This window comes from Triturus cristatus, chromosome 5_1, assembly GCF_964204655.1.
Source record: "Triturus cristatus chromosome 5_1, aTriCri1.1, whole genome shotgun sequence".
Lineage (NCBI taxonomy): Eukaryota > Metazoa > Chordata > Amphibia > Caudata > Salamandridae > Triturus > Triturus cristatus.
This window is the reverse complement of record NC_140587.1, coordinates 986,627,414-986,643,189: the sequence shown is the minus strand read 5'-3', so window position 1 is coordinate 986,643,189 and position 15,776 is coordinate 986,627,414. Positions and strand designations below refer to the sequence as shown.

The following is a 15,776-nucleotide window of genomic DNA, read 5'->3' as shown; positions in this document are numbered from 1 at the left end:
TACCGCAATGGCTATTTTGAAAATCCTTTCATTGCAAGCATATGCCACAAAAATGAAAGGAGTAACAAAGGAATACATGATGCTGCCCAAACGTCGAGGTCAAATGCTTTCAATAAAAATGTTCAATTAAAAAAAAACAACATCACAAATGTTCTTAATGCAGCAACAGTGGTGCTTCCTAGCAGGCAGGTTTACTTAGAACAGGTATAGAAACCCTTTGAAACGTTTATGCACATCAGTAGAAAATCTGACTCTTGCTGGTGGAACGGAAACATAATATTGGCTTTCAATTACAGTAGCCTGAAGACATAGTTGAGAAACTGGCCTGTGCTGTTAGCCGTCGCTGGGACTGCCTGGATTCTTATCTCAGCTCTTTGTACTCACCACCACGCCTCGCGGCCCCCGCTTCGCGGGAGCCGCTCGAGGGACTGGGACTTTGATTCTTGCTGTTTGGAGCATTGTTGGTGTTAGCTCCTTTGCATTGTGCCACCGGCTGATGATGGGACGCTGCTGGTTTTGTTCGTGTCGCTGCGAAAGACCGGCGTATTCGGGACTGCGAGGACCAGGGTGCTGCGCGTGAAGCTGAACAGCCGCACCTGGTCCTCTTCCTGACTCCTCCCCTAACTGCTTAAACAGGCGGTGTAGCCCTTGCATTACGGGCTCCGTCTTGAGAAACTGGCCTGTGCTGTTAGCCGTCGCTGGGACTGCCTTGATTCTTATCTCAGCTCTTTGTACTCACCACCACGCCTCGCGGCCCACGCTTCGCGGGTGCCGCTCAAGGGACTGGGACTTTGATTCTTGCTGTTTGGAGCATTGTTGGTGTTAGCTCCTTTGCATTGTGCCACCGGTTGATGAGGGGACGCTGCTGGTTTTGTTCGTGTCGCTGCGAAAGACCGGCGTATTCGGGACTGCGAGGACCAGGGTGCTGCGCGTGAAGCTGAACAGCCGCACCTGGTCCTCTTCCTGACTCCTCCCCCAACACCGCTGCCCTTCACTATATGAACACTTCCCTGCCTACACGCGCCAGCGGGACGCGCGCGGGTCTTAGCACGGGGCTAAGACTGGGCAAAGAGCGGGCCGTTCGAGTCTGGAGAGGCTGGGCTGGGCCGCCCCCCGTGCACCTTTTTAAATTACCAGCAAGAGCTATCCATGCTGAAAACTACGGGAGGAATGCCCAGGACCAAGAACATCGCCGCTGGTACCTCCATAGCTGGAACTCTAGACAATTTTATTGTAAGAGCTACTAACTTATTAGCTCGTGAAATTGATCTCACAGAGCGACGTCTCTCATTGGACCCCCTAATTGAGAAACGTTCTTCCTTAGGGAAAATTGCTCATGTTTCCACACCCGTGGTTGAATATGCAAACTCTACCTCAACTAATTGTACGTTTAGTGAAGGAGAAAGTATCGACTCTTCTATGGATATAGTTATGGAAAAGAAAAGGGTTATAGGCACTAGAAGTAACAACAGGACTGATTCTACCGCTGTTGACGTTGTACCTAATCATCCAGATGGAGTACTTACAAGAGCCCAAACACATGTAACATCTGAGGTTATTCCATCTTCCCCTGCCCCAACTCTAGGGGCTAAGCCAAAACAGAAGGCTGCCCCTCGTGGGAAAAAGGGGAAGCAGCCACGATCGATTAAATTAAAAAATGCTAAACTCCCACTTAATTATACATCGGGAATAACTGACCCCTCATTGACTGAAGTGAGTGCAGCTCTCCCTAGACAACTAGATGATGGTTTCTACTTAAAAATAAGGGAGGTTTTTGAACATTCAACCCGCCCGTTTCTCGACAGATTGACCAAGATAGAGGAGCGTCTTAAGAAAATAGAACAAACCGCTCTGACTAATCTTGAACTCAATCAATTGATGAAAACAGATATTCTCAGAGAGCATAGTAAACAGCCCCCACTTGTTAATACCGCAAGCAACCCTAAAGGGAAAACTACTTCCCCTCTGTTAGGAATACCTCAGGGAAACGGTGAGGGCACCGCTTGCAACAGTAACACTATAAATATGAGCGGTACACAAAATTTTATTACAGGAGTTACATCCCCGCGGAAATCCTCCACTATTAATGTTCTAGCTGATCATGTCCCGTCACAGAACATAAATGCAAAGGTGAACAGACCTGAGCCTTCCCATTGTAACACTCACAAACTACCTATCATAGATCTCCCACCAGAATCTGCACCATATGTAGCTGTATTGTCGGGAGTACCTAGCCTGGAAGGAAAAAACACTGAGTCCTACCATGAGCTAAAAAACAAAACAATGCATTGGCTCAATACCAATTGTCCACTCCCCCCCTGTACTCACGCTAAGATCTTGTTTGCTCGGAGAGTTAATTGGGTGGGCAGAACAAATAAAGATTCATCAGGGGATTGCATAGTTGTCAATTTCAACAACACGCAGGCTGTAAAGCACATCTTAAAGGTACGCCCTTTTTTGCATCACACTAATATCATCCCACTACCCCTTGCACATTTCTATCCTTATCAAGCAAACAATGACATGTGGTTTAGGGTAGGGAGAGGTAACCCTAGCACTAATCATGAAAGAGGTAGCTTTGCACCGATAGAACAGGGCTGGTTGGACTCTTTCCCAAGAACAAACAGGTATAGTTGCTTGGACATGGTCGATTGACTGTCCTCAAAACCCTATGATCTTGAGTCCTTAGGGGAGGCTGCTCATGATGATGCTTCACCATCCATGTCCGATCAAAGGCCTGTACAACTGCTAGACCCCCCTGGGGACAAACTTGAAACTACCATCATAAGTACTATGGGTGACAAGACACAAACTAATTTTTTTCCACCAAACACAGATAATTTAGCAAGGGCCCTTCCCTGCGAAATTATTCCTGCCTCCTTACTGACAGAGGGTGTTTCCGGTCTTGCTCTTACTTTCTTGTCCTGGAACATTGCCGGCTTGTCCCTTAGGTTAAGAGATACATATTGTACGTCTTTCTTAAAAAAGTACTCGATCATTTGTCTCCAGGAATGCTGGTCTGTAGAACCCATACATATGAACGGATACCGCACTTACCATACGCCAGCAATACACACCCTTAGAGGAAGAAACAAAGGGGGTCTATGCACCTATGTGTCTAACAGCTTAAAGGAACTAAAGATATCCTTTTCACCAGTCTCAGCTTTTTATCAAGTTTTATCCATAACGATTGGGCGCAAAATACATATAAACTTGATTAATTTTTACAACAATATCCAAAAAGACCTATGGGCCCCAACCTTAAAAGAATTACACGAGTCCCTAAATGTTATAGACGAAAACGCACCCTTAGATACCTGTGTGATCTGGCTTGGTGATTTTAACTTTTCTTTGTGCCCATATAGCGATCAAAATATATGTGACATGGGGGAGAGGGAAGATTCCTCTTCATTGCATTTCTCTCACACCTCCCGGGGAAACCAACTTAATGATATATTGTTTTCCCTGGATTTAGGCTTTGCAAATGAACTCTGCTCACCACCAGTGCCGTTTAATTCTACCTTCATAGGAAGAGGCTGCAACTCAGTCATTGATTTTCTCTTAGTATCTAAACGATACTCACATCGCATCTGTGCATATGAACGATGCGAGATAGCAATGAGTGACCACTTACCACTTAGCATGTCCTTTACTATCCCGATGGGTAAAAGTACCACTGATTCTATAGCACAGAACCTATATAACTATAGATTAGAACTTGCCACAAAGAATGGTTACACCCTAAAATGGGACAAAGTGGAACCAGCAATCTTCTTAGGAACCTTAATTCGTTCTAAGGAAGTGGAATTTAATACCTGCCTTACCGAGAATGCAGAATTTTCAAAAGTGATCGATGCTTTCCTTAATATTACTGAGGAAATTGGAAAGCTACTTACAAAATCCTCACATCCTAGGACCAATAGAAATAGGAGATGGTTTGACAGAGAATGCAGTAAGACTCACGTACTCTTAATGACCCAACTTAAGCGAGTCCCTAGGGATAAGGCTGAGGTTAGATCCGCTAGACTAGCCTATCAACAGGCAGTCAAAAAAAGGAAAAAACAAATTAAACAAGATGGTTGGCACACCCTATTGGAAGCATGCTATTCAAAAAACAATACTGCTTTTTGGAAAGCAGTGAATGCCCCCTTCTTTACTGAAAAGGAATCAGCATCCATTGAAATTGCCATCTCGGAAGAGACATGGGTGACCTACTTTCGGGAGCTTTACCAAGAAGACCCCAAGGTAGTTTTAGACGGGGGAAACAATTTAAGATCCCAGGATGCTTTGCCCTATCCTATTAAAGTAGACTTTTCCTTGGATGAAATCACGACAGCCATTGATAAGAGCCCAGCAGGCAAGGCACCGGGACCGGATGGAATACCGGTGGACATTTTTAAAGCCAACACTAAGCTATGGGCCCCTCTTTTAACCAATGTCCTTAACAGCTTTACAAATTTGGGCTTTCCAAAGACATGGCAAGAAGCCATTGTGGTGCCCATTTTTAAGAAAGGAGATCGTAACGCACCTAAGTGCTACAGACCGATCTCCTTACTTGACTCTTTTATGAAGATCGCTGGGAGAGCTATCCTCAGTAAATTGCAAACTTGGGCAGACGAAAGTGGCATTCTCTCCCAATTCCAATATGGTTTTAGGGAAGGTTTGGGGACGACGGAGCAAGGTTTGAATTTAGCATTATTGGCAGCCAAATACGTCGAGGCCAAAAATGAGAATTTATTTCTCACATTTGTAGACTTAAGCTCGGCTTTTGACTGCATTAATCATAATAAATTATGGCAAATTATGCAGGACATGGGAGTAGACCCAAATCTTTTAATATTCATTAGAGAATTATATCGAGATGCAGGTGCCAGGGTTCGTTTTGGGGATCGGGGGGACTGTACTTCCAAATTCCCTATAGGTAAGGGAGTGAGACAAGGCTGTATTTTAGCCCCTTTTTTGTTTAATGTATATATTAACTCAGCCGCATCCCACCTTTTGGAAGACAAACAGGATTATCCAAAAATAGGTAACTCCTATATCCCCATCCTCTTATACGCAGATGATGCTGTTATTATGGCTCGGACCCAAATTGGCCTTCAAAGATCGATTACTAATTTCTCAGATTACATGGGTAATAGAGGTCTAAAGATCAACATAAGCAAAACATTTACTATGTGTTGCACTAAAAAGAATAATCTCTATTGCAACTCCTTTTTGTCCAATACAAAAATTTTGACTGTTAATACCTTCTCCTATTTGGGCATTAATTTTGATAAAAAGGGCACCTGGATAGCAGCAGGGGAATCACGAAAACTAGCTTTTTCACGAGCCATAGGCGCCGTTAAGCATTTCTCACACAAGGTAGGAGGCCGTCCTGTACCAGTGTTGTTAGATATATATAGATCCAAATGTGTATCGACAGCACTGTATGGTGCAGGAGTTTGGGGGATCGTAAATACTTTGAGGATCCAGACTTGCCAGAATGCCTTTCTCCGCTTTTTATTGGCTGTGCCCAGGACTACCTCCTCTTATGTTTGTCACCAAGAACTGGGTATATTATATATCTCGGATCTTATTAAGTTGGAGCCTATTCTGTTGTGGCACAAGGTGTGGTCTGGAACTGCGACAGGCTTGAACAGGGATATAATCAAGGACTGTTTAAGTCTTGATGGGGCCTTAAAGATTCCATGGTTTAACTATCTCAAAACATTTTTTACTGAACTGGGCACCCAGAATTCTTCGACTCCCCAGAAAATCTAGCGGACCTGTCAAGAAAGAACCTTAAAAAATCTTGCCTGCATTTCTTAATAGAAAAACGCTGGCAAGCAGAGAAATCTAAGAGCACTGTTATGGCCAATCAATTACTTATTCAAAATCAAGAATACAGCTGTACTTGAATATAGTCCCCAGCTGCTATTCTCGAATGCTCCTGACCCGTTTTAGGTTAAATGTCTTCTTTAGATTAGTCACATTTCCTGATATTAATTGTTGGTCAAAGGACCTCATTCCTTGCCCCTGCGATCAGGTATCTCCCCAATCATCCCTTCACTGTATTCTTTTTTGCAAATATTATTCTACACCAAGGAAAAATTTGCTCCGACCCGTTTTAATAAAACTAGGGCTGAGGCAATGTAGAGTTGCATTAGTCAAATTGCAAATGCTAGACGATGAATTTCTTATCTTTTCTGTGTCCCAATTTCTTAAGGCAGTCTTGAGATTTAGGATCTCCATGAATTAGATCTTTCTGTTTTAATTCTGTATTTTTATGATATTCGATGTTGTTTCTTTAAAAATGTATTTACTTATGTGTATGCTTTTATGGTTTTGTTTTAAAATCGAATAAAGCTGTTTCTGACTGACTGACTGACTGACTGATTACTGAAAACATTAAAAGGATGAAGAATGGAAAGAAACGAGCATTGGTAAACTAATGGCCTTCTCCTTAAGTTACCTTGAATCACTGTGAGGTCCACAGTTATCCTGTGGGAAAACAGGCAGCCCTGGGGAAAAATCATATTCATCTGGACGTTCTCAGAAAGCTGATGGATAGATATAGTCACCACTAGTGTCAACATAGCTGTAACAATCTTTAAAATCAGTGCCATGATAGATTCCAGGGGTTAATGACATCCTCATGATTGGCTAAAAAGTCCATACCCTATCTCAGACAGAATTCATGATTGCAGTTTCCTTAACCCTGTCAGTGCCTGTCAGGTCCAGTGGCACTCACAGAGCCAAAAGTCAGCACCACTTTGACCAAGTCCAAGAGTACAGAAATGTGCTACCTGTCTCTGCACGCAGGGCTGGTACGGTCTTATGGATCAGAACTGGGATCTAAAGCTCTCAAATTCATTGTGAGATAACACAAGTCCAATTTACTTGAGTGACTGGGGTTTTATACTGTTCCTTTCTTCTTCTTGATTAACATCCTGAAGCTTGTCATTCTGCTGCCTCACAGTTAAAAACACCATACTCCAAATATTGTAAAACTGGAGTTAGTACACATTCATCTAAATTTTCTATATTAAAAATACCAGATGATAAATAACCTTGGCATATTGGAATAATAGAAACTTAATAATATCCTCACAATTATATTTTAAGAACTGGAGTCTAAAATACCAGAACACATTGAGCCATCTCTTGATCTTTCTCAGGAGCAGCCCTTTACTATGGCGATATGTTCCAGAAGAAAGGCGATGTATTGATAATCTTCTTACGTTTCAAAAAAACCTGAAAACCTGCGGAGTCCAAGCAACACTTACTGACATGGGATCTGCGTCACCACATTAAAGTAAGAGCAACATTGATATAGAGGAGGACAGAACACATCCTTAGTCACTGTGATAATTGGGTAGCTACTCGCATCCTTTTTAATCCATCAAGCATGCCAGCCAATTAGGTGCTAGAGGTCTATATAGAGAGTAGAGTTGAAGGATAGTAAAACCAATAAAAGGTAGAGCCAAAAGAGAGATTCTCCCGCCAATGGCCCGACTCAGCTCATTTGCACTTGTAGAAGTAGATTCTTTAGGCCACCTTCTTCCAATCTCTACCGAGGGGCAACGTGTTGCCTGGTTTAGAGGAAGTGGCCATGTGATAATCAGTGCATTGGAATTAAAATGAGCATTAGCACTGCATTGAGACCTGTAGTAGTCTTAATAGTCTCTTAAGGAATATTAAAATAAAAGCAGAAGCAAATAAACGAAAGGGGAACTATAAAATGAGTACATTGAAAACGAAAGGACAGGCCAACTGGCCCTGACATGGGAGCACATTCATTTTCATGTGGATGTGCACATGTGATCAGAATCAGCAGTCGTTCTCGGGGAAGCGAACCAATGACTGATGTGCACTAAGCCATTACCCCAGGCTCTGCACTGTCATGGATGGAAGCAAAAGTGTAAATGGCGCTCAGGCAGACCAATGGCAGAAGAAGGCTGACCTAAAGGCCCTCTATGTATCTATATGGATATTTTATTTATATATATAGATGGATGTCTTATGTAATGATTTTTATTAGGTCTTAGGAGACTGCCAAACCTGCCAGGCATTACGAAGAGATTCTCTCAAGAATAATTAAAGTGGAAATCTTCGAACTCTAGTGCTTGTCAGAGGGGGTAACTAACATCAAAGTAATTCACGACAAAGGTAATCTGAGAAGTTTCATGTAATGAAAAAAGCAGATCTGGAGCGTCTAATACAGAGTGATAACAATCCACCCTTAAATGTCTACAGTCTTTAACTTATGCTTTTAACAATCAATATGCCAGGTGTACTGCTTTTGAAAAAAATAACATTTCATAATAAATAGATCAGGCATATAGGCATGATCTCAGGCTTGCCACCTTTACCAACTCAGTCTTGCTGAACTGAGTATAAGCCTTGCCTCACACAAAAAAGTGTAATACAAGCACCTTATGTAAACACTCAACTTCAGACGAATCCCATCCTCTACTCAGAAAAACCAACATGTAGGTAGAGCCTAAGCCCCTCCCTCAGTAGTACTCTGCACTCAAACTGAATCCCCCAGAAAACGGAGTTCCTTCTGCTCTCACCACACCACCGCACCACCATGATGCAAGTTTGTCAAGTGCTAAATCTTTGGGATTTACCAAAAGTCTAAATCACCAAGCCCACATTAAAGCTGTAGCAAAGAGAATTCAATGCCAAATTAGACTCCTAAGGGGAATGTCTTAATCCAGCAGATGACTTGAAACAGCTGTTGAATCACTAGTACCCTTGAGACTTGATTATGGCAACACCCTATTGACTAGGATTCTAATGGGTTCATCTAGATCCATTAAAGGAAACCCTCAATGATGTGGTCCAACTAGATTTCAGTTCTGAAGACTAGATATGACACCCAAATCCCGATCATGATGAAAAGGTTTACCATTGAGGCAAGGAGCAATTTTAAATTGGCCTGCAAAGCTCACAAATCTGTGTGGGGCTTATAACTACCCATCTCACAAACTAGTCATTTTAGTAGAAACCCATTTTCTCTCAAGCACGGACTCTCTATGACGAGAAACATCTTCATTCAAAAATGCAAGAACTCTGCAGCAAGCTTTCTCACAGAATGCTCCTAGAATCTGCAACATCATCCCTGTGCCTTTAGGACAAATCATCTTATAAGTATTTTAAGGAAAAGCATTACATCTTATTTCTCCTGGTTTAACTGGTGCAAACCAACCTCATAAGATAACTCTCAACCATTATGGTTGCGAAGAAACTCTTAATCTGGGACCACTATGGATTCTCATCAATGTCATACTCTCGATGGTCCTGTATTTTATATTGCCCTGTTGCAGTGATATTGTGACTGCACTGTATCTATTACCATATGTAAAGCACATTTCTACAATGGTGGAGCTGATATTATTTGAAATCCAAAGGTTTACCAGGGACGCATCATTTTCTTCAGTCATGCGAATGGTTGTCAAGAACCCAAGCATGTGCCCTGTGCTAAACTGCCAGTTTGAATGCCTAATTATTTAACTGTAAATTACTGCCTACATTCTTTAAGTTTTCCCACAACATAACTGTGGTATCCTATGAGTTTGTTCCCAGCTACACTAAACTCCATTGGGACCACTTGTTGGGCATGTAATACATAGAATTTAGCATAACATAGCAATGAAGATTGCTTCCAGAACACAAAGGTGGGTGCATACTCTGCTTTTGCCCGAACTCAGAAAAACTGGAGATGCATGTCTAAAGGCTGTACAGTGAATGGATGTGAGTTGATGTGAGAGGAAAATGAGTGTGTAAAAGAGGGTATAAAGTGCACTCCTATAAGCGGCCACCTCTAAGAAATGAGATGTCGGGGTAGTCTTTTGAAAGGAGATGTAGTCAATTGTGTTGACAGTAGTGGCCGTTATAGTTACTTATGCTTTGGGTCTTGTTTATGGACCACATTTCACTAAGATCGAGAGGTGCCTGGACATCACTTAAATGAAGATTGGAGACACCCTGTGATTTTCTAAAGGTTCTTCTAAAGAATCAGACTTTCAGATTTGTCTAAAAGAGACTAAATAAAGACTGTCTCCATAGAAGTAGATTTCTATAGCAATACTTAAGCAACTCCAACCCCCAACCGCAGGTCGAAAGGCACTCAAATTATGCAGGACAAGAAGGTTCCTGCCAGAGGAGTGTGTGCCTTATACCCTTTCTGGATGTGACATGATTTGAAAACTATCGCCAGACATTTTGTGGTAGGCCTTGTGAATATTAACAATGGCTCTAATACCCAGTAAAAAATAAGAAAAATAATAATTAAGGACCACAATAACAGTTTTGACCTGGATTTGAGCTCATCTGTTCACTATTCCCTTAAAGATTCTTGAATCTTTTGGGGTTTAGTCATTCAAGAGAAACACACCAGTGTGCCACATTATGTAAGAGAGTGGTGAGTTCCAGCAGTGTATGTTCTTCTGATTTTCTTCTACCAATGACAATTTCCATTGCCTTGATGATTTGTAGGTGTTCTATCCTTTGGATTGTCTCACACCCATGTCCTTCACACCACTGTCATTTACTGAAATTCTGATGTAGTCACTGAACAATTTAAGCCATTTCCTGTTTCACCAATTAGTAACGAGAAGATGCGTCGTGCTGCTATGCTCATCTTTGAAAAGCCTTCAATGCAGCACAGTAGCCTGCACTACTGATATATTTTTTTTAATGGGGTAAGTAGAGTGCATGATTGACCATGCATGAATAAAGTATAGAACGTTATGAGCGTACTTGGACATAGAATGCTATGTTATTATATATTCAGTGTATTAGGATTCTTTGGACTTAGGGTTACCAACCTAATTTTTGAAACATTTTACCAAATGATAATTAAGTTGTAGAAAATAAATATACCACGGCACAACATGGTATCACAATTTTGAAGACTGATGACAATGGCTTTAATTATCAAACTGTGTGCTCCATTTCGTGCCTGGAGAAAACCACCTCTCAACAAGATTCTCACAAGCTAAGAAAGTAACTCATATGATATACACGATTATAGCAACATTCACTTTAGCAAAACCACAAAAAACAGTTCTTCATATCAAAGTCTCACCTTGCTCCAGCGACCAATTCCTTCTGCCCAGGGTCAAATGTTAACTGTGAGAAGTCCACTGCGTTGTCTGCTCGGAAGACGTATAACCATGGGGAAATATCTAGAGGTAATGCGAAAAAAAAGTTGTGTATAAGTTAATCTTCCTTTGACATGGATACAGTTAGCCAACATGCATCAGTATTGCTTTCACTGCATGTCTGCTCTAGTGTTGTGTGGTTGTAAGCACATCATGATGGATCAGTGCAGAGCTACTGGTTGAAGACTTGAATGGCCTCGATGTATGCGAGTCACAGGGTCTCATAGATGACTGCCACCCTGTAAAATTGATGCTACTACACCAACCTATATTCACAGATGGGCTTTTTGGTGAAGTGACCTGGGCAGGCAGACATTAAACTAGTGCAGGCCAATGCACAGCAGGCCTACTCAAGACACATTCTCAACAGGCACATTCAGCACTGCAGGACTACAAGTGGTTCACAAACAAACACCCGTCATCGTAGCAGCAAAGTAAATACATATTGCATTACACTGGAAACATATTATCAGTCAAGCCCTTCTGCTTCACTAACTCACTGAGCCGTTCACACTCTAGCGAAGTAGGAGACTAGCAAGTCCCAGATTTGAAGGAATTGAATTTCGCATCCTTGCACTTTATACATTCTCTCTTCTAAGAAGCAATAACCCATGAATGAAGTTTGGTTTTACAAAGTAACCACCAAGTGGCTTGGACCGACCAGAATCTTACCAGTGCCTTTGTAGCTTTAACAAGAGAAATATAAGGTCTTTATCTGATGTTACATTTTCACCAGAAAGACCGAATAAAATGGTCTTACTGTCAGGATGTTATTTAAACCACACACATCAGATTAAATAAAAGATTTTTTCTAAGTAAGCTTAAAAGGGACCATGCATTGAATAGTAAAACTCTTGTCCTTTCAACCAATCATAGCTCATGAACAATGGCCAGCAATAAGGCTTCTGGAATGCCTCTTTGCTTGATGACATCTTGGTTAGTTGTAAAACCTACTGTGACTTCATTCACTATATGGCCTGTTTAGGACAATCAAACAGACTGATGGAGTAGAAGAACTTAGCTTAAAAAAATGCTATAATTTACACCAGACATTAACACTAAGATGATTAATAGAATGAAATGTACAAAAATTGCCTTTCCTTAAATGTGCAAAATTAACCTGTACAATGATTTTTGCAAGAAGCACTGATTCCTAATGCAATTACACCACTAGGCCAGACTAGGACTCTTCTATTTTCCACATTTCAGTTAATTTTCTTATCTAATAAATAAATGCTTCAGGAAATGCTGAACTATGCAATATGATTTGATAAATGATTCCCACTTTAAAAACTTAAACATGTCATTTCTGTAGAAAGTGCTGACTTTAAAAATGTATTTCTTCTTTTCCTAAGCTACATGTTTTCATCGTATTTAGCTAGTTTTCCAGCCGCCACATATTCACAATGCTAAATACTGAATAGGTTATTAAAACAATAATGCTTACAGGAAGACGTAAATCTCGTGACTTGATATCGAAGGTTGCAACTAAAATGTTTATGTCTCTAGAAAAGTTAATTGTTAGCAGTGGAATACTGAATAGCTAATAGTTTAGACTGCAGGGTTCTCGTGGGAACTCAAAGTGAAGCGAACGCACACAAATGTTTAGCAACTAGTTTGTACGTTTACCGTGGGAATGAAGAAAGAAGCAGCAGACCATCAGACCATCTTTCCTCACTAGCTTAAGATGACCTAACACCAGCATGGATAGTTACATATGTTATATTCCTAGTTAGAATTAAGGCAGTGAAGTCCAGCCTGGTCCAGACCATACTTTTGCGACAATCCCTTTTTCCCTTAGCACTCTTTACCCTATTCGCTGTGAGCTACTGCTGAAGGTGATCTCTGTCACCTACTATATTGTGGGTGTCTATTTCCCTTACGGTTATGGCTACCTTACGGTTATGGCTACTGGTGTGACTATTTCCTTAGCTTAACTTTGAACAGTTGTTACTGCGACTGTTTGCTGATGCTGATTTGAGAAAAGAGACTCTGATGAGTTTCTGGAACTAATCTTCATGGGGAATTTAGCTTCAATCTGATTCAATTTCAATACTCCTTTAAATCATGCTCTTTTCCAAAAGGACCATTTATGGGTTCTGGTAGGTTATAATCTGTTTAGGGTAGAATAGGGATTAATTTCCTTTATGGAACACACTGAAATTTACTTGGTTGATTCTAACTATGATTTTCTTGATATTTCTGTCAACGGATGTACCTGATTTACTATTTTGAATACAGAAACCAGAATGATAAATTTAACTCTTATTGATAAATAATCTCGCTAAATTGATGATTGAGATGTTTTTATTGATGCTCCGTTCGAAAAAAGTGGCAAAGATCCATTTCAGAGAAGAAGGATTTGGCGCAGAGCTGGAGAACCCTATTGTAAGTCATGGGTTCATCTGATTAAATCAAAGAAAACATTTCCATGCCAGCAACATCTTGTTGAGCTGTACAACTTACTGTGACTTCATTCACAATACAGCCTGTTTTAAAATGTGGCAACTCTAATTTAAGTAAAGTTTTACTTGTAAATATAATGAACTTTCGAATAAATTTCTGATTTATGTAAACCTGTATACCAGCAGCCATTATTAAACATTCATTTTACCCATTCTCTTAACATTGGATAGTATTAGGTAAAGCTGGCTAATTTCTGGTGGAAGAATAACAGGCAGTTTTCTGGTACACTTATAATTGGTCCTACATATGGGTTGTAATCTGAACTGAAAATATATTTCCATTATGGTAAAATGTAGACCTCTGACAAATATTAAAATTAATTTGAAAGAAGTGCTAGTTGAGATTCTGATTAAGGTTAACTGTTACTCAGTACAGAATAATAAATGCCTCAGTTGCAAGTATTAACTTCAAAATACTTCTAGACTGTATCGTTTGTACCAAACTAACCAAAATGACGTGGACCAAACTAACCAAGATTATGTGGATGGAAGCAGTTTTATAATGGCAAGGTTAAAAGATTTATTGTGCTACATATTGAGTGTAAAGAACATAAGATATGAATCACTTTTCGCTACCTGTGAGTAAACAAACTGCATTCTACTGTGCTAGAAAAGTTAAATTGATGTGCAAAGTACAAAAAAGTCCAGAAATTACAAAATGGTTTAATGGGGTATATAACAATACTGAGCTTGAGTATTATCCCTTTACTGATTACAAAGGGGGAATTAGAAATAGATTAAAACATTTCTGTGAAGATAATGAAATGGGCCGCAAAGAGGGTACCCCGTTGTCTCCTAAAAAAATGAAAAGCTTTCAGTAGCTACTGAAGAGTGACAATGGCAGGAACTAGTTGACATTTTCATTAAAATATGTATGCCTGCTCCCACCATCAAGATTTGACGTTTATTGTGTGTGCCCTGGAATTTGGCATGTCTTATATTACACACATCATTGACAAGTGTTTTAAGATATTGGAGTACATTTGTCAGTGCCATGATGCAGGAGACTTGAGATGCTGCTGAACTACGTATTGAGGATTATTAAAATCAATCTTGAATCAGAAACATAGTCTAGGGAGATGACAGAGATGCAGCATTGGTATATGTAGGTTTTACTGTGATATGGCTATCTGGACATTATCATATAGTCTCCAGCGGGTTAAGTGTTGTTGCCTCCTAGAGCTATTAATGTTATACAGGCAACTACTAACCTTAAAGTGGTCAGAAAGAAGATCTCAATCAATTAATCAATTAAGCAGGATTTATAAAGTGCAGCTTGTCACCCGCAAGGGTATCCAGGCGCTTGCTGTAGATCTCAAAGAACATTCACAATAACTGCAGATATTTTCCATGTAATAATGATTCTGAACCTGCAAAAAGTTAACTAAGCATGGGGCATACCTGAACCTACCTACTGTAAAATTGTAAAGACAAAAAGAGAGGGGTAATAATGACCTGTGTTAAACATTTGATCAGGAGGCATTTGAATGGTTGCTTTCCAGTCACCCCCCACCCAATTCATTAGACAAATTAAGGTTATTTTGTCTACAATTATGTAATCTTTTGATAAGGGTCATTTATTTCTATTGTTGCAGCTATAGTTTTACTGATCATAGGGAACAGAGTGATTGTCTCCTTTTGCAAATTTAGAAAGAAATCACTATAAGTGATGTGTTCTAACTAATATATTTAATCAGATTATCCTCATGTGTTACACTAGATTATTAAATAATCATGAGCAAAAATAGGAACTGTAATAAGTAAAGTAGTAGCAAAAGATCCTAGAGAAATCCAGTGATCTAATTGATCTTGGAGCTCAAGTACTTACTTTGAATGATGCTGAGACGTGAATGTTCAGGAAATGTGACAGTAATCCACCCTGCTTTGCTTCTGAGACCTCAGTGAAATGGCAATAAGTAGGTCAAAAGATGCAATGTGCTAGGCACTTTGCAAAATAAGGGTCTGTTTTCACTGTGAAAATGTGCTGAGTCCACATTGCGTTTTGGGCCGTTTCCTGTCGCAGGCACTAGACCTACCCACACAAGTGAGGTGCAATTTTTCTCTGAAGACTTTGAGGAACGCGGGGTGGGTGGAATTTTGTGGATCCACACAGATTCCATAACTTTCCACCACAGAAATGAGAGGAAAATGTGTTTTT

The 15,776-nt window shown here is 40.3% G+C and overlaps 1 protein-coding gene across 2 annotated transcripts in view; it reads right to left on the bottom strand.

Annotated features, from left to right (window-relative positions):
• SEMA5A (semaphorin 5A) overlaps positions 1–15,776 on the bottom strand; it is a 1,729,347-nt gene that overhangs the window by 1,069,698 nt on the left and 643,873 nt on the right. For both annotated transcript variants that reach the window (XM_085606095.1, XM_085606096.1), the window contains one exon: positions 11,078–11,177. In XM_085606095.1, the coding sequence (XP_085462221.1) occupies positions 11,078–11,177 (100 nt within the window). The remainder of the gene's footprint in view (positions 1–11,077; positions 11,178–15,776) is intronic.